Here is a 19,446-nt window from a genome sequence, read left to right as displayed (position 1 = left end):
ACGTTCCATCACACAAATCTTTTCAGTTTATCTACATGCTGTTCACCCAGGCATAAAAAATATAAAAACCAACTGTTTGCTCTACTGTCAGATTGTAAGCAGAGGGTCTCCAGAATTTCTAATGACCATAAAAAAATTATAAAATGCAACTTAACTGTTGAGTTACACACAATTTTAGGGCCACTGCCTTAAGTGGATTTTTAAACAAAAAAACCCACAAGTTGCATACTAAATTTATTTATGACTATAAACCTCTTGGAACAGGTATCAAATTATGCTATGTTTACTAGCCCAAAGAAAGCCTAATAAAACATTCTGGCAATTTAAAGATAAACACCAGAAAAGTGTATCACTGTGTAACTTTTTTTTTTTTTTTCCATTTCCCCAGCAGTTCACAGGTTGTTGTAATAATTTTGTGTGCCAAGTTACCTATCATATCAGCTATAATGGTGTCTAGCTTTTTAAATAGATGGTATTGCTATGGGGACAGAGGACTGTTGGACTGTTTCTATGATGAGAGGGGTAGTGGGAGAAGTGAAATGTGAGCAGCAGGTTTGGAAGCCTGAGGTATTTTTCACTTCTGTTTTGTATTTTTTCCATATACACAGGAAACTCCCTTGGGGGGAGAGAAAGACCAACTTCCCTACAGCTAAATACAAGAACATGTGTAAAACAGAAAAGCCATTTAATGCTTCCATACCTTAACATAAAGGAATTTACAGAATCAGACAAAAATTTCAACACTGAGATAGCAAAATCTAATTTTTCCATCTCCAAAATTTCTTCAGACAACAAAGTCTTTGCAGTAGCAGAAAATTCAAGAGAATCAAGAGACAAAAGAGGATTAGGATGCCTCCACACACACATACATCATCACCTACCTTCATATTTAGAGAGTTCATTCTCTTCCCCAGCCCCAGACTACTGTCCATGTATTCCCCTCTACTCCCTTTTGCTGCTTCAAAGCAAGTGAGGCAATGATGAAGCACGGCAGAGTTAAGACAGTCCACCCAGAGGTGTAGGGCCTTCTGCTCCCACTGCTGACAGATGCAGGGGTTATTCTTATACAGGCCAAGGCTCTGGCAATCCATTCTGTCCATCTCCAAGAGCAGAAGAAGAGTAAGAACCAGACAAGCCTAAGTGATACTTCCCCTGAACCCTGTCATGGCCATTTTCAGTTCAGGGGATTTCTCAGTCCAGTGTTGATGCCAAGAATGAACACAGCTTTTAATAAATGGACCTCACATGGTCCAAGCATACTGTAGATAGTAAAGGACGCACACTATGTACTTTGGAGACCAGTGGGGCAGAGAAGAGACCAAGGGACAGTTGTGCTATAGAACAGGACTACACTAAATGTGCACAGGATTCCCAAGGCACCTTGGCATCATCAGTATGATCAGCCTCAAAGGGTCACCCCACCCCAGAACTAAAAATCAGTTTTAACACGTCAGCAAAGCCAGTTTCATATTGGCGTGATGCTTGAAAAGCCTGCAAATCACATGGCTCAGAAGCTGCAGGTGCTCACCGCTGACCTGAGCGGTGTGACAGAATGCCACAGCTGTCTGAAAGTACGCACAGAAAGCCAGCTGTCAAGCGTGGTATGATAATACACATGCTTATTACTAAAATTAACTACAAACACTAAGGAAAAGCATAATGAATCTCAACTAGTCATGTATTTGCTTTTCAGAAAGCTAGTTTAAATAAATAAGAAAACAGAGCTTCTACATTTGAGGGTCCCAAGCAGTTTTGCTTTGGTACCATGCAGTACAGCCCTGCTACCAGATGTTTCTAACTTTTGAGAACAAAATAAGACCTTTTCTTTTTTTTTTTTTAAAAAAAAAAGAAGCTGCAGATCCAGCTGAGGGTGGTTGTTGTGGTTTTTTTTGGGGGGGGGGGTGTGTTGTAGGGGTTTCTTGGGTTTGTTTTGTTTCATTTTTTTCCCAAGGAAAGGATTTCCAGTTTTCCCAAGAGACTGGCAACTACAAAGCACAACATCCTTTAGGAAATATATCTTCGTTAACTACACAAACACTGCCGTGACAGGCACCCAACAGCTGCTTAACTATGCTACTTTTAATAGTTACAAGACCTGGTCCACCATGCCAGCACACCTTGGGACAAACCTAAAGTCTACTCACCATCAGAGCACCACTCTTCACAATACACAAGGAGTACAGAGAAGTCCCGAGAGCTCCAGTTACCCTCAGTTATCCTGACTGGTTTTGTAATGAAAACCAACACAGTCCATACCTTTCAGGTATACTAAAGCCCCTGTTAAAAGGGCTCCCTGAACCTGCGTGCCACCCAACAGATAAAGTTTGCAAGCAGTATGAGTTATAGGTGAATACAGGCTACTTACAGGAATGATATAGCGCCAAGACCTAGGGCACTCTGAACTCAAGAGTCCTCAAGAACATGTTTCTAACAGCTACAATTAACGGTAGACACTGTAGAAAACAGATAGAATAAATAATCAAGAGGACTGACACAGAAAGGCAAAAGCAAGTGGACAATGCAATAAACGGCCTCAGGCAGAAGAAAACGTAGTGGATTCCATTACAGATTATTTGGCAAAGGAGAACCTGATAAATGACTCAACTCTTAGGAGAACAGCATGAAGTTACTTTTGGCTTCCAAGACAGAAATTAAGAAAGCAGCTGAAAAAAGGAAGAGGCCACAGTCAGAAGGAGCAATGAAGATCTGGGACAAAGCTTAAGTGTTTGTTTCCTGTTTCTCCAGCTATGGTCCAGTGTTGCAAGACTCAATGTTTGAAGGTTCCTTTTACCAAAGGAAAAAGGTTGCACACAGCAAGCCTCGCTGGCTGGAACTATTATTCAATTCTGATATCCAAAGGACATGCCTACTGGAATTCTTAAATTTTGTTGCTAAATGACGTGGGGAGGAGCATTTTAGCCGAAGGGCTAGATGAGCTGCTTAATCACTGAGAGTAAACTGAGGCTCACTGTTGAAAGAAAAAGTGCACCAGCATTACACATCTACTTCAGGAATACTTCCACGTTAATCTTTCAAATATGTATTTTTTTGTGATGCAACAATAGCAGACAAATTCATGACAAGTGTATCACAAAATCTACAAACCACTAAACACTACTCTGATGAGAACCACAAATGTAGGAGAGAACTGTTTCAATCAAACTGATAATTTTTAACCTGTACTGGAACACCCTAGTATGAATATTATTTCTCTAAAGTTCTGAAAAGGTATTAAGAAAAGCAAATCTAATGTTTGTATTCAATCACCGAACCAGGCAAAAAGAGAAGTTACAATTTTATGCAGAAAGTTACACATGCTCTTTTAACCCATTTTATATTAGGAGAAACTTTCTGTATAGTAAATATTAATTCAAGTTGTATAACAAAGCTGTATAACAAACAACCTGAAGTGTATCTGTATACACTCCCCTCCCCCTTGTTTTGGGCAATGCTTATTTACAGAATTTAGCTTTCAAAACCTGGTCTCAGCTTTACTTAGTTTGCTTTCATCACTACAAAAACAATCCTTTCTCCCAGTTCTGTTGCTTTAGAAATACACCATGCTAGTAAGAACAAAGTGTCCTGTTTCTTCACAGCTTTCAGTACACTCCTACAAAGCCACTAGCAACAGATTGCAGTCTCTGAATTCATTCAAAGTTCTATTTTATCCATCCCTCTTGGAGTAGCAAAAGGAAAACAAAATAGTACTAGCCTCCCATACACTTCTAAATGATAAAGAGAAATGAAACATCAAAAGAGAGAAGGGTAGTGAAAGGAAATAACGAAACGCCTTCAAAATAAAGTTATCCTCCACTACGTTGTCTTCCTACCCCTCCCAAAATACATTTCCTCCCTTCACAATATTAACACTTAGGATCTATCCTTGGCTTTCCCCATATAACTTAATTTTTCTCATCTCTCTGTATCAATGTTTTGTCTTTTGTTACACAAGATATCTGGGATTCTTGAATTCTTAGATTCTATTTTCTCTCCGGTCCTCACCGGTTCTTTAGCTGGGAGACAAGCAGCATACCAGTGTTCATTAGACACCCTCTCCCATGATCAAAGACACCGATATGGCCAAGCTCCAAGCTCCAAAAAGCAAGGAATAGGGTTTGGACCTGACGTAAAACATACAGTTGATAGATTATCACATTGGTTGAGCAGTGACTTCCCCATTCTGTAGATAATGGTGGTGATGCTTTAAGCATACCGCAAGCTTTACAGGGCTAGTAACAGCAAAAATTGGGGGGAAAAAAAGGAACATGACAGATCCAGAGTAAGGAGCAACCCTGTTGGGAAGTACTCTGGAAGTACTGCTCTGGACAAAGGTAAGTGAACACAGACTGCCCAGGAAGAAAGAGAATAGGGCTTATACAGAAACTTCACAGAGAAAAAGTATTCTGGTGTACTACGCCATAAAAGAGAGATGTAGAAGCAAAACTAATTGAAGGCTGGTCACAAAACTCAGGAAAGAACAAGACTGAAAGCAACTAAGTAAAATAAGAAAACCCCAACGTTATACATGCAGCATACAGAAATAATAAGAGGAAGCAGAATTGACCAGATCTGAATTGGAATCAGAGGAACAGAATGTCAAGCAGTGGCTATACACATTTTTCAACTAATGTCAAAACAAAAAGGGGAAAATATCAGTTAGGGAAGCAATTTGAACACTGGTAGAATCTTCCATCTTAAAAAAAAAGTATTATCATTACTGAAGGAAATTGCCTAAAATCAGGACATTAAGTAGGAGAATACTGAACACAGCACAGAAAGTATCAAAAATGCCACCAGTAAAATCTATGTTAAGGAAGTATGTTAAACAACACTATCCACAATTTGAATCCTATGCACTAGAAGAAGCACAGGAAAACTTTCAGTAAGTGAAGAAGCCTCTTATCTCTACAGACGTAATACTCATCACTGCCTAATAACTTCCGGCAAACATAGTCTGTTGCTTTTTGGGTTTTCTAAGAACTGTTCTAACTGAAAAAGATAAACTTTCAAATTTGAACTGATGCAATACGACTTTCATGACTATGCAAACTGACAAATCTAACCAGTCTACTGCTAACTTTATAAGTACCATACAGCAGTAAGGTGAAACAGCCAAGAGTCAGTTTTCTCTGATTGCTTGCTAAGTACGAATATAAAAAATAAAAATAAAAAATTAAGATTTTGTCCAGAAAAACTCTCTGGATGAAACACTGGAAAACCACTGGGTATGTTCAGAGAGTTCTTTCTTATATATTTTATTTCCATATGGAAATTCAGTCTAGATTCAGGGAACACTCACACAAGGACTGGCTTCAAACTGTGTCTTGACAGGTACCTTCAGCATATCTTCTGAGGTCACCTTTTATTTACTGCAATCTCAAAAGCTATGTGACGTCCCTGGTGACTGGAAAAAGAGAAACATTGCACCTATTTTTAAAAAGGGTAGAAAGGAGGACCCTGGGAACTACCAACCTGTCAGCCTCACCTCTGTGCCTGGGAAGATCATGGAACAGATCCTCCTAGAACATACGCTAAGGCACATGGAGGACAGGGATGTGATTTGAGACAACCAGTACGGCTTCACCAAGGGCAAGTGCTGCCTGACCAACCTAGTGGCCTTCTATGATGGAGTGACTACATCAGTGGACAAGGGAAGAGCTATGGATGTCATCTATCTGGATTTCTGTAAGGCCTTTGACAGTCCCCCACAACATCCTTCTCTCTAAATCGGAGAAATATGGATTTGACGGGTGGACTGTTCAGTGGATGAGGAATCAGCTGGATGGTCACATTCAGAGGGTAGTGGTCAATGGCACAATGCCCAGATGTAGATCAGTGACAAGTGGTGTCCCTCAGGGGTCTGTATTGGGACCAGTACTGTTTAATATCTTAATCAATGACATAGACAGTGGGATCACAGAATCATCAAGGTTGGAAAAGACCTTTAAGATCATCTAGCCCAACCATTAACCTAAGACTGACAGTTCCCAACTTCACCATATCCCTCAGTGCTATGTCAACGCGACTCTTAAACACCTCCACCACTGCCCTGGGCAGCCCATTCCAATGCCTAACAAGCCGTTCTGTAAAGAAATGCTTCCTAATATCCAGTCTAAGTGTCCCTCATCAAGTTTGCTGATGACACCAAGTTGAGTGGTGCAGTTGACACGCCTGAGAGACAGGATGCCATCCAGAGGGACCTGGACAAGCTTGAGAAGTGGGCCCACGTGAACCTCATGAGGTTCAACAAGGCCAAGTGCAAGGTCCTGCACATGGGTCGAAGCAACCCCCAGTATCAATATAGGCTGGGGGATGAAGGGATTGAGAGCAGTCTGGCGGAGAAGGACTTGGGGGTACTGGTGGATGAAGAGCTGGACATGACCCAGCAATGTGCACTCACAGCCCAGAAAGCCAACTGTATTCTGCATCAGCTAGTCAAAAAGAAGAACAGTTATCCCTACAGCTCAAGGGGTCTAATAAAAAAGAGTTGTCCTATACTTTCTAGTAGCCTTTAACACTTGCAAATGACTAAGAGCCTGGTCCACTTTTCCTTTGCTACCATTTGAAGTATGATTTATCACTTCAACAAGCTAATTGTGAGTAAAACTTCTCAATAAGATCTTTTTAAAACGTTGTTTCATAACAACTCATTTGTTTTGCCTGTTAACTGTTGTGAAATACAGGTATTTTGCCCACTGCAAATAAAAACACAAAAAGTTCTGACGTTTGTTTTAGTGTAGTTCTCATGTTTGTTTTAACACAGTTCTTAGTATTTTGAAGAGTGCTGCTATCTAAATGTAAGCACTGCAAACACAAATTTCATTTATTATCAAAACTGAACATGAACCTTGACAACATCTGTTTTATTAATTAAAATAGATATTAGAGTAAGTTTTTACGCCTTAACTTTCCTGTTTCTGATGACCTTTACGGCAAAAAAATACTTCAGATCTAGAACTCCCAATTTTCTATCTCTACATAATATAGTTTTCTATCACTTTGGCAGAGAAACTAAGAGGCACTTTCACCTCCATAACCAGCAGCAAAACAATTATTATTAGAAGCCACTCCTGTAAATTTAATATTTATGTGAAGATCTCTTAAACTTTCACATCATGATTAGGATTCAAAGTTAGTATCATCTGTGCTGACTGAAAGAGTTTGTCACAATGCATCAACTGTGCTACAAGCCTGTTCCAAAGAGAAAGTCTGATCCCAAATACGTATTTTGATTAACTGCTCTGCATAGCTTATTAATGACGGATCTGTAATGCACATGTAAACAAAACAAAACCCACATCAATCATGTGATACTAAAAAAAAAAAAATTGGTATGCAAAAGGAAAAAAACCAAAACCAAAAACAACATCCCAGGACTCAGTGCTGGCAGAGAAGCATTGAACAGCAGAAGAAAAAAATTTGGCCAGAAAAATACTTGGACAGAAAAGACACGTCCAAAATAGTTTTGCTATATCCCCTTCACTTCTGGAAGATATTACATTATTAAGGATTTTACTAGTCATCACTGTGTATCTACTACAAAACTGAGAGAGCGTGAAAAGAAACACACACATGCAGAATAACACCAGTCTTTCAAGAGAGCTTTTTTTTTTCTGAATTCTTACACTCACTACTGAAGCCAGAGGTGGCTGGTTGATTTGTAAAGTGGTAAAATATTTTGAATTTTAAAAATAAATACTTATACAGAATTTCTTCAATAGTATAAAGACACAGCTACAGCACACTGCAGCACCACTTCATTTTTCTTCATGTCACATTTATCCACTGGTCATGCCCTATCCATTGCTTTTATGTCTCAATTATATAAGAACGGCATCTCTCTCTAGTGTCTATTCTAATATCCCTCATATTACCAAAACACATCAATTATGAATACAGTCACTCTTAGTCTTCCTTACCATACCTTTCTGTTACGCAAATTAAAAACCTAAGAAAGTCTGTTATCATCTGACCATCTTTCACAGTTGCAGTAGGGAGAGAAAACGTGATGCCACCTGCCAAAACCCAGCAAACTCTGAACAGCGAACAGCCCATAATCACACAGAGCAAGGAGAACCAAATCAGGAGAGAGTAATTCTATTTCCACCTCTCCATGGACTCTGCATTTGACCTTGGCAAGTCACTGGGTTTTTGTGCTTGTTTTTTCATGTTCAGGACACGAAGGGCTTTTACGCAGATGGCTGGAACAACAACAACAATAACTGAGTAAGTTTAATTATTATTTATTCAATTATGCCAAGCCTTAGAAATCTTCCTCAATGGCAAAAATGCAGAGTGAGGGCAAGCACCTCTGATTCTCCGGACCTTCATTTTGAAGTTCCCTTTACGTAAGAGCACTGGTGAAAGCAGTAACCCATTATCAGAGACACCCCCCCAACTGTGTCAAAAACCGACAAAAGCTTAGTTTCACAAATTCTTCTGCTGAGCAAGCAAGTTTAACCTTATTTTCTACACTGTCAGTTCCTAATCCACAGCTTGCAAAAGAAACACTGCCTGCAAGATACTCAGCCACTGCTCCCAGACAAAACTAGAGTTAAAATAAGAGCCGCCAGGAAAAAGAAAGTAGGATATTGCCTAGAGAGTAGTTACTCTGTGCCATTTCTGTGGTCCGGCAAAAATTAGGGACCAGTATTTTACACAATTCAGTTCCCTTTCTCAGGCTTAGATAATTCTGAATTTCATGGCTGCCTGATCAACTTTCATTCTGATAACAAGTTTCCTGGTAATCTCCCAAAGCACCACACACTGCAAATATGCCACAGGAATAGCTCTGAAAAAAAATAAAGTGCAGATGAAATGTTCTATAGACCAAGCAGTGTTATCAAGAATATCAGTAGAAAGACCTTTTTCTGGCACATACAGAAAAATGTCTACATTTGTCCATACTCATAAAGGGAAAATTTATAAATGTTCGTTCTGCTACTCATATAACTATAAATAATTAGATTAACAATCAGAAGACTGACTAGGACCCATTGCAATATATACCCTTGAATCTCACCTACCAGAAATAGAAGAATTAAATGAAGTTACAGGTGTAATCTCATGCAGAGCAGTCAAAAATGACTACTCGCCAATACAGCTTGTACAACAAGTCTTCTGGATTTTGAATATACTGATTAAGTGGCACTTCATACAATTTAGTCGTGCAATTACAATGAAAAGGAGATAGTTCTTGTTCCTGAGTAAGAAGAAAATGAGGAAAAGTTGTACCTTAACACAACCACATTAATGTCCTCATGTTTTCCGGCTGAAGCAATGAAAACAACTTGATTTAAATAATTACAGAAATATATACTTAAATTCTACAAGAACGTTTTAAAGACTTATCTGCATAAAAAGCCATGTTCAAAAAAGAGGTTCACAAACTTACTGAAGAAACACGCCGTTGACTAAAACATTCAGATTGCTTTAGAAAGAACAGATCATGCCCCAGCAGCATGTCATTCATGAAATAATCTGATTAATCGAAATAGTAAAACATTATAATGATTATATTTTGTGGTAAAATTTTATAGATCAGTCAAGCTTTTCAAAAATTACAAAAAATATTATATGGAACACAAAAATAGCATTTACCCTTGTAAAGTTAACCTTGTAAAGTCCCTGTCTATTGTAAGGATGTAAAACCACAACACTACAAACTGAAATCCCTACCTTCTCTCCTTTCTTGGTAAAAAAGTTTGCCACTGCAAGTATGTAGTTCACGCATTTACAAGCAAACCAGCATGAAGATACATGGCCACATATCACTATCTGCCTACCTAAATTCCAGTTGAAGAGTATGGAGTATTTTTCAGAAAATGGAATTCTTTTAAATAGTATACATAGGCTTTGAAAAGTGGCCTATGATGCCACATAGAAGCAGGCAATGAAAGAGTTTCTTTAGGTTGTAAAGGGTAGTTAACATTTTTTTAAAAAAAGGTACCAACCACAAAATATACACACACGCAAATTATGAGTGAAGAGTACCACAACATAAGTAGAACCCCAGGAAAGGAGATAATGTCAAACTCTAAGTTTACCACTTACTTTTCCAAGACTCCAAGTAAGACTATAATGATATGGAAATTGCTACTTTCTATTAATAATTTTATCTTCAAAGAAATTTATCAGCTGTTTTCTGAGCTTTTTACATTGGAAAGAGATAACCACAATTCCGTATTATTTTCTTGCCTCATATAATCTTAATTATTAATTATTGCAATTATGTTCAAGGCAGGTATGAAAAGTGTACCATATTAGAACATTATAAGCATTTCCACATAAAAATAATTAAAGTTCAGTAAGATCAAGAATATAATTTTACACCTATAATTATAAACTTTCCTTGAAATACTATAGACTTAAAAAGCATATCCAGTTGTCAACAGAATTAAGATTTCATCTGACAATATAACTAGTGACGTTTACCTTTTTCCCTTCTTCATCTAAATACACAGGAAAAAATAAGCAACTCTTTAAAAGCAGGCAGACACTACAATTGCTTAATTTTTAAGAACACTGCAATAACATAAACCAACAAACAAAAAATCCTACTTGAAAGTACACCTTCCCTGTGAAATGCTCTTGGGAGGCAGTGATTCAGCACACTACAGTGCCATACAGGTCAATTAATAACGTGCTTGCAATTAACATTCAAAGAATTTAGGGTGGCAAGTATTACAAAGATAGGAAAGATGTCCCAAAACTTCAGAATTCTGCTGACATGATTTGTTCGCTAAATGTGAAACTAATATTTTGCATAAACTACATTCTTCATTCCCAATAGAGATTCAAATGTATTGCGTAAGATAGAATACTTATGTGTATTAAATATGTATTTTACAAATCTAAAATTACAATATCTCTCTCCAATTTTATCAAAAAACAAACATAGTGTAGAATAGTATGTATTGCACCTTAACTGAATTCCACCAAAAATTAATTACTAACTATAAAACCTTTTTTCAAAATCTTTGCCCATGAAGGCACTACAGGTCTTTTAAGAAGATTTAATAAGTAGCTATAGTCTACTTTAGTATAGTCTACTTTAACTTTTCACACTTTTAAAATATAGAAATTGCTTAAGTTCAAAAACAATCCTAGAATGAATTATTACTGCAAAGTAGAAATTAGCAAGTCAGAGGGAAGAATCTCTCTCATTCACAAACTCATGAACATTTATGCAATTCGTTGTATGGAACAGCATACTTAAAAGAGAGTTATTTCTGCAAAGAGATATCGGCAAAGGATATTGCCTTTTAGCTAGCAGTAAAACACACACATATATTATGCCTAATATAACAGTCTACAGATTATTTCTGGAGAAATCAAGCTATAAAAAGATTATTTTCAAAGTTTCTTTGTGCTCTGTATCAACCAGAATAAGTCAGAAATTACAGAGTTACTTAATACAATGAACAAATAATGAAAGCAAATAAAATCCAAATCAAGAGCTTAACTTCACAAAATTGCTCCTACTGAAACTACAAAAGGTTAAAAGAATATTTGCAAGCATCTCGAAAGGCTCCTTCAAGAACATAGTGCTCACAGAGATTTCCCAATAGCCAAACTTAAGACACTGACATGCTCCTTGATAATGATTTAGTCACACAAAACCATCTACTCATTTGATTGTAAATGAGTTTTTCCCAACCTTTAACACTCATCATGTGCATATACACAATACAATAGCCATAGTTATGCTATTACTCAGATCTTAATAAGCACTATGTTTAAACCTCCAGTGACAGTAAAAACTGTAGCCTGAAGATCCCATCCTTGAATTCTGGTCCTATAGTCTATATAATCCTGTTTCCACTCCTTGAGCTTCACTGAAACCATTCTCACTACTAACATCTCTTGCAGCCTAACCCTATGATGAGGCTCAGAATCAATATGTAATTCTTATCTTCCTAGACCTGTCTATCACCCAAGACTACCAGCGATGCTTCTTTTCCGGAAATATTCTCCATGATTTCCTTGGCATTGGTGCTGTCATGATTCATCCCTTATCATTCTAACTGTTCTTTCAGTGTATCCTCCTGAAGGAGCCTCCTCATTCACCTGTACTATTTTCTGAATCATTTAAGAGGTTTGTCTTGCATCCCTTTCCATTCTCCTTCACTTTATCCAGGGACATGATTCAAATTCAACTATTAACTCTCTGCCCTTAATCAGAAACATACTTTCTACTTTGCATCTCCTGCATTTGTCCAAGCTAAGACCTCAGCTTATGTCTCCCTTTCTCCATACAGATGCCTCACTATCAGCTCAGTCTCAGCACAGACAAAACACAGGTCTTACTCTTTCTATCACTGATGCAGTCTCCTTTCCACTACTGCAAGTCATTAACTTTCAGGACTCTTAACTAAGCATTAGCCCTCAAACCATGGTTTTCTACAGGTCCTAGAAATAACCTGGTTTTGAGATCCTGACAATGTCCACCACATCACTAAAACATGCCTTTAGTAGCTTAAATTTTATCCTGTGACCACAGCAGGTGAAGTGAAGCATCCTTCTTCATCTTTCAAAATCCAGAGCTGACCCTGTTCTATTTATTCTGAACACTCCTCTCTAGATAGCTTTTTCAGCCTAAGGTCAAATCACTCCAGTCCTGTGTCCCATCCACCACCTCTTGAGCAGCATCCACTTCACTCTCTACTTCAAGACCCTTACTGGTCAATGTCCTCACCCTAAAATTACTAATCAGGATGTAGATGAGGTTAAAGTTTCAATAAACTGTTACATTTTCATCTCTGTTGTCCACATGGTTGGGAGAACTCCACAAAGCACTTGCTTTTTTCAAAAACCTCCTACAAGTTTTTCCATAGTTCTCATTAAAAACAAACAAAACAACCACACAGCTGGCACACCTAGACCACTATGCTAAAATTCACTGCACTGATGCCAAAATTCTCCTGTGTCATCACAGATCTGATGTGTCTTCCCTTACCTTAAATCATTAAGTATTCTGGGTCAGGAAACACCTCTTAACTACAGAACTTTGGGATGAGTAATTCAGACACGTAACTTAAATAGTCCAATACTTAAAAAACTGTTAATAAAACAATCTTCTACTTTACAGTGCCTAGGGAAAACATCATACCAGTGGTGATAAGCCCACTCAGTTATCATTGACTTTTTCAAGGCTTCTCAACCTGTTTGAAAAATAATCCAGATACTATCTTGTATACTGCTATCACAGAGGTTTTCACTGGTAATCAAGCACTCAAACCAATGCCTAGTGTTTATAATTTTTATCTGCGCTTTCTAAATTGTGTTCAGTTGTTTGCTGGTATAGGAATCTTTTTTTTTTTTTTTTTGCAATAGCTTCTTGCATTATTTTCTACTATTTTAAAGATCAGGCTGTCCCCGGCTACAGAGAAGACACTATTCCATATTTTATGTCATTTTAAAATGACACAAAATTAAGTTCTTAGGATCAGAAAATCTCTGTCATATGGTTGTATAGACCTAGCACAGCAATTTTCAAACTAACTGAGGCCTACAGGTATTTTTGTAGTATCAGTAATTATTTAAAACAAAGTGTTTTGTACCCAAAATGTGCTTCTCTAATTAAATAATATTTTCATTAATTTTGTCATCTTAAAATGAGTTTTCCTAAATCATTCACAAGCAAAACCAAAAATACTCCACAAAACCCCAAAATACTGTCCTATTATCCCAGCCATAAATTATCCACTTCATTTTAAATAATAGTTCAAACAGTAATTCATTTTCAGTTACTTGTTTCGCGTTTCTATGTACTTTCTCATTATATCCAGTTCTGTCACTGTGCAATTTAGGTTCAGTCATACTGTAAACACAAGCAATTTTGAGCAAAACATTCCTTGTGATGCAAGTAGCGGGAGCGTGCCACATGCTGCAAACAAGGAACTGGTAGTGTACTCTGACTGCTCCCCCAAAATAATGCAGTAAATTCCTACTATTCTGTTCCAACACAGCATAAACCTAGGTACTATAATTCAGGCTTAGGCATATTTTTCACAGGAAAAAAAAAAAAGTGGTTTTACATTCAGCTTACACTGACTGCAGAAAAGCCATATGCTTTATCTCAAGGTTTGAGCACCCATAAGAACTGCAAGCTGCCCATTAAAATATAATGCGTTTTTTTCGTACACTATTCAGTTACAGCTTTTTAATTTCAAGCACTTCTTTCCTGTGCAAGTCAGCTTTTACAGAACAGCCTAGAAAGAAAACCGCCTTTACTATTTTGAAAAAAAATTCAGCTACTGGAGTATCATCGATTTTTAATCCTACTACACACAGACAACTCAGCACTGGAGCCACACTCTAGAAACAGGTCATGTAATAAAAAAATCAGGTTCCTTAATGTAATCTAACTATAACGTTAACCAAAGTTAACAGACTTCATTTTACTAATGTTAAAAATATTTGACAATAAAAAAACAAGACTACTTTTTCAGAGAATTATTTGACTTGCAGGTTTTGAAGAATAAATTTAGCATTAAAGTCCTAAACTACACGCAATTATTTTCACTCTTGTTAAAATACTGTTTCCTAATGTTCAAATTATTCGATCATTCATTAAAAAAAAAATCTGCAATTGTTATTGTCAACATTTTAACAGATTTCCGAAAAGGATAAAAGTAACTCAAACATGAGAACACTTCTGACAAACCTGTAACAATCAATAAACAAAAGGAAATGAAGCCCAAATATTCAGATGAGTAAACTAACAGAAAAGTGGAAAAACTTAATTGCTAACTAGAATGCAGACTAACACTTATAGCAAACTTTAAAAGCATTTGTTCCCTTCTTTCAACTCTAACCTCTAAAACAGTACACTCCAGGAACCATAACAAACAAGACCAGCTTCCCTAAGAACATTTAATTGGGAAAACGTGTATGAGCCACAAGATGCCTTTATCAGGAGAGAAATCAAGCAAAAGCTTCGATTTAGTTTTCAACAAACAAGAGTGAGGAATTGGAAACACTACTGCAGCCAAACAAAACAACAAAATACCATAATGCTACCTTCTCCATGAGAACAAAAGCATCAACCACCAACTCCACCCCACCCCCAAGCAGGCTGTTGCTCTCTAACCACAGAGCCAATGCTGTAGACAATGTAATCCCACAGGGAAGACAGAAGGTCACAGACGCACTGTGAAATCATAAAACAAGGTCCACATTTTAGAAGGACACAGCAGTACTTCCACCAGTTAAGATTTCATTTAGAACAAACAGGTGGAGTATAGAAACGGCCTGTTTTTCTCGATTGTCCCTTCCCTCAACACATAGAGGGAGGTCACACGTGCTCAGCGTGATCCAAAATTAAGGGTATGGCACTTACAATAAGCAGCAGAAGCCAAGATGTGGGGAGGATGGCAATGTGCAATGTAACACTGCAGGTGAGATTGCGTACTGTATGCCAGCAGTGGATCTGTTATTATTCATCAGCTGTAGGTGGCTAAGAGGGTGTCACTTATTACAGTGACACACGCTGCAGCTGGCTAGCCGTGATTAAGTATTACCCAGCGTGGCTGAAAAGGATGGCAACTATCATTCATTATGATCCAGCGTGGCTTAGTGGGGTGGGGAGGCTGCAACCCTTCACTGCAATGCAATGTAATGTTTGGAGGAAGGCGGCTGAAACTCCACAAAGCCCTGGGAGGGGTGTGCTGGGAGAGAAAGGGAACCTCGGTCCCCCAGCCTGCGGGGACGGGCGTCCAGCTCGCAGGGGGACGCCTGACCGCCCCGGGCGCGACCGAGCGCGCTCCGCCGCAGCGCCCGACAGCGAGGGACGAAGCCGCTCCGCAGCCCGGGCCGGGGCCCTCCCGCCGGCCCCGCCGTGCGCGGGGGACTGAGCCACGGCAGGAACGCTGCGCTCAACTTCTCCTCACCGCAGGAGCAAAAGCCTTTGTCCGAGCGCTCCCGGTCCGTGGCCGAGGGAGCCCGGGGGTCCCCCTCCTGCGGCAGGATAAGCCGGGGCGACAGAGGAGGGGGAACGGCCCGTGCCAGCCCGGGGCCCTCTCCCCGCTGGGCTCCGCTGCTGTCGAGGAAGCCCTCAGAGAGGGACCCCCTCCGGAGCAGCCGGGATGAGCGCTGACCCCGCACGGAGTCCCGACCGGCGTGCCCGTGCCGGAGACGAGGAGAGCAAGCGAAGCGCCCGGCCCTGCCGGGACCCCCGCGCCGGGGGGGGCCGCCGGAGAGCCCGGCCGCTCGCGGCCCGTCCCTCGAGGCGCGGGGGGCCTCCTCCCGTGTGCCCACCCGGGGGGGGATCCCAGCCCCCCGGGGTTTGTGTCTCGGGGCCTGCCCCCGGGCCGTCCCACGGGCAGCCCCCGCTTCCCCACAGCGCCGGCGGAGGCGCCGGCGGGCGGGAGCCGAGCAGCCGGCGCCCCGGCACCCCCAGAAACAGACGGCTCCCGGCGCGGCGCCGCGAACCCCCCGCACTTACCCTGTCACAACAGGCGCCATCTTCCACAAACTCTCGCCAAAACTCCTACTCTCGCGAGAGCGCCCCCCTCCCCGGGCCCGGAGCGCGCGTGCGCGGGCCCGAGAGACACGCGCGGGGCGGCGCGCGCCGCCCACTCAGCGCCCGGGCGCTCCCCTCAGACACAACAGCCGAGGCGTGGGAACCGCGCGGCTCTCGCGAGAGCGCGCACCGCCGCCGGCGGGCAGAGCGGGGAGCGGGGCAGCTCTCGCGAGAGCGGGGCGGGCGAGGGGGGGACCGAGGGATTCCCTCTGCCCGCTCGCGCGTCTCGCCCCTGCGCCTCCCCCCGCCGGCGGGGAGGGACGGACCAACGCGGGGGGCGGCGGGGGGCGGCGGGAGAAACCATTCGGGGCGAGGAAGCGGGGGGAGAGGTGACCGCCTGCGCGTGTGGGGACGGGGCGCCGCGGGGCTGGGCCGGAGTGCCGGCCAGGGGAAGGGGCGGCCGCCAGCTCCGCCCCCCCCCGCGGGAGGCGCGTGTGGGGCCGCCCGCCTCGTGCTGCCGGTGGGCCCGGCACATGCGCGGCCTGGAGGGCTCCGGGCGCCGCGCGCGGTGGGGGCGTCACCTGCCCGCCTGGGGCGGGCCCCGCGGCAGGGATATGGGGCCTCCGGGCAGGGGCAGCGGCGGCGGGCGGGGGAGAGCGGCGGCGTGCACGAGGAGGATGGAGAAGGTTTCTTCCCCAGTATAAAATTAATGTTCCCTCAGGAGTTCAGAAAGGAGCGTTTGTGGAAGTTTTGTCAGTGTCACGTGCCCACTCTGTCCAAGTCACTGAAATCGTACAAAACCAAACCCAAGTTGGTAACTGTTTAGCAGCTTGGGTTTCTTGCCAGAGCTGTGAAGAAAGTCAAAATCGACCGACTGAAGGTAACCTCTTATCACTGCCTTTGATGGCTCTGTCAGGCAGTACAGACTAAACGCTTTTTCATTCCTTTTTATTGAGTTTAAAAATTAATTCATACAGAGTTCTGAAACCAGTGGGAAATGGAAAAGAAACTCTTTTCCCAATAGTGAATAAAAACTAACAGTAGGAGGCTGGGATCCAGAGGCACAGCTATTAGATCTATTAGATTTCTTGCATAGAAATGTTACATCACTTTTTGAAAAATCAGTTTTAAATTAAAAGCCTGTGTTCCTAATTTTGTTGTCACCTGCAACCAAAAGGCATAAGATACATTTGTTTAGCAAACAAAAATTGTTGTGTCTGCTAAGACTCCAAGCAAGAAAGCGAACCTTGTAGTGACCTCTCGGATAGACTGCTGAATATAGGCAGGGGAACAGAAGGTGTCTGCAAAACAATTATCTGGATGTGCTCCAATGTTTCGACATAACAAAGGAAGACAACCCCAATTTTGGATATTTAACATTACCATTTCAAGGTGAGGGTCTGATCATCCATTAGAAGACCGTGTTTGAAAATTAATCCTTTTACATCAAGGATTTTGTCCTGTCCGTTCAACTTCCTCTATGTCTTTAGCATAACACGTCAATCTAACTTTAAGCACAAATGCCTACATGGAGTTAAAGATCTGCTGAGATTCCAAAACCACATCATTTTTATTACTTCACCTCCATACCTCTGCTGTCTCCCAAATTAGGGAAAAAGATAACATTTCAGTAATCCCATGAATATGATTTTGGGTTTCTCTCCCACATACGCTCTCTGCTGCTAATACTAATTCAATGAATAATGTCTCAGATGACTTAAATCATGTTTTAAGAGATTGCTTGGCAACAAAGATTGCTGTAATTCTACTCACTGTACAAACAGCTATTGTTATCATTAAGGGACTTTCCCCATCATGATTTCCCCCTCCTCATTAGGTATGAAAGGACTTTGATTGGCTCCCTCGTTGGCGCAGTTCTCGGCAAAAGCACAAGGCATACTGGAAATCCTCTGTATTGTTTGCAAAGAGTAACTCATAATCCCTTTGGAAATCTCTTCCTAAAAACATCTTCTGTCTCTTTTTTTTCTTTTTTTTTTTTTTTTTCTCCCAAGGCTAAAAAATGATCTCAGCTTGTGCTAGCTCCATTCCATTAAGAATGGTTTCTGGACATTTGCCACGGACTGTCTCTAGATGGTCATTTTCTGGGGCCCCTCTTTTAGTGCATTTTGAATCAAACTGGAAAATCTAAAAATATAGCACACAATAATCTGCAGTGTCTAGACTCTTAATATTTTACAAAGAAGGCATTTTGATTAATAACCAGATTAATTGGATACTGGAGCAGGTATATTATTTCGTAGAATTAATAATTACAGAAACTATTGTAGTCCTTTCCATCACTGACAGAGATATATTATAAAACAAATAACCACTGAATTTTTCTTTTATTTTTGATTATAAACAATCTGTAGTTCAGAAGGCCAGGAATACTATTAAAATCAATAGTCTGAAATTATGTGAGTAGCTGGTGGAAGCAAAGATAATAAAACCACAGAGGGTTTTTTAATCTTTTTCATGCATTGAATTTTTCTTCTTGCTGATAAAAGTTTGTATTTCGCATAGTGGAGTATGAGCAATTCCTGTTGACTTTACTGGAAAGTGAAAGCATCTAGTACCTCAAGGAACTAGGCCCCGCTTTCTGATCTGTAATGAATGTAAATGATTCCAGAGCTGAGGTAGAAAAAAATGTAAGGTTTGCACCGTCTAAAATTTTGTGTTTGCTATGCAAATCGATAGTTTGACTTTTTGACTTAAGCCCTGCTGAGGTTGGTAGAAGGGTTCTGAATCAGGCCCATCGCTTCAGAGGTGATTTAGAGAAGCATGGCTTGGAGGCGCCTTTGAAGGACGTGATTGCAACAAGTGTTGGGCTTCACTCTTCTTTCGAGCAGACGCTCTGCCGGGTGACTCCAGCTGGGTGCTCAGAACCATTAGCTGCCTTCAAAAATGGAAGGCTGTTAAAGAAGAAAAATCCAGTTTACTCTCACTTGTAAAGTGGAGGATAGGACAACCTCCTACTTCTT

General features: G+C 40.9%; 1 protein-coding gene across 3 annotated transcripts in view; it reads right to left on the bottom strand.

Annotated features, from left to right (window-relative positions):
- RBPJ (recombination signal binding protein for immunoglobulin kappa J region) overlaps window positions 1-19,446 on the bottom strand; it is a 156,575-nt gene that overhangs the window by 44,050 nt on the left and 93,079 nt on the right. Inside the window, exon 1 of one of the 3 annotated variants that reach the window (XM_074865946.1) lies at window positions 16,448-16,502. The exons of 1 other annotated variant lie outside the window; for it this stretch is intronic. In XM_074865946.1, the coding sequence (XP_074722047.1) occupies window positions 16,448-16,467 (20 nt within the window). In that variant the 5' untranslated portion in view covers window positions 16,468-16,502. Of the gene's footprint in view, window positions 1-881; window positions 970-16,447; window positions 16,503-19,446 lie in introns of those variants that run through there. One more of the 3 variants, XM_074865941.1, reaches the window with a different exon arrangement.

The sequence above is a fragment of the Strix uralensis genome, chromosome 4 (genome assembly GCF_047716275.1).
Source record: "Strix uralensis isolate ZFMK-TIS-50842 chromosome 4, bStrUra1, whole genome shotgun sequence".
Classification (NCBI taxonomy): domain Eukaryota; kingdom Metazoa; phylum Chordata; class Aves; order Strigiformes; family Strigidae; genus Strix; species Strix uralensis.
Note: the sequence above shows the minus strand (reverse complement) of the source record. Positions and strands in the feature narration are given on the sequence as shown.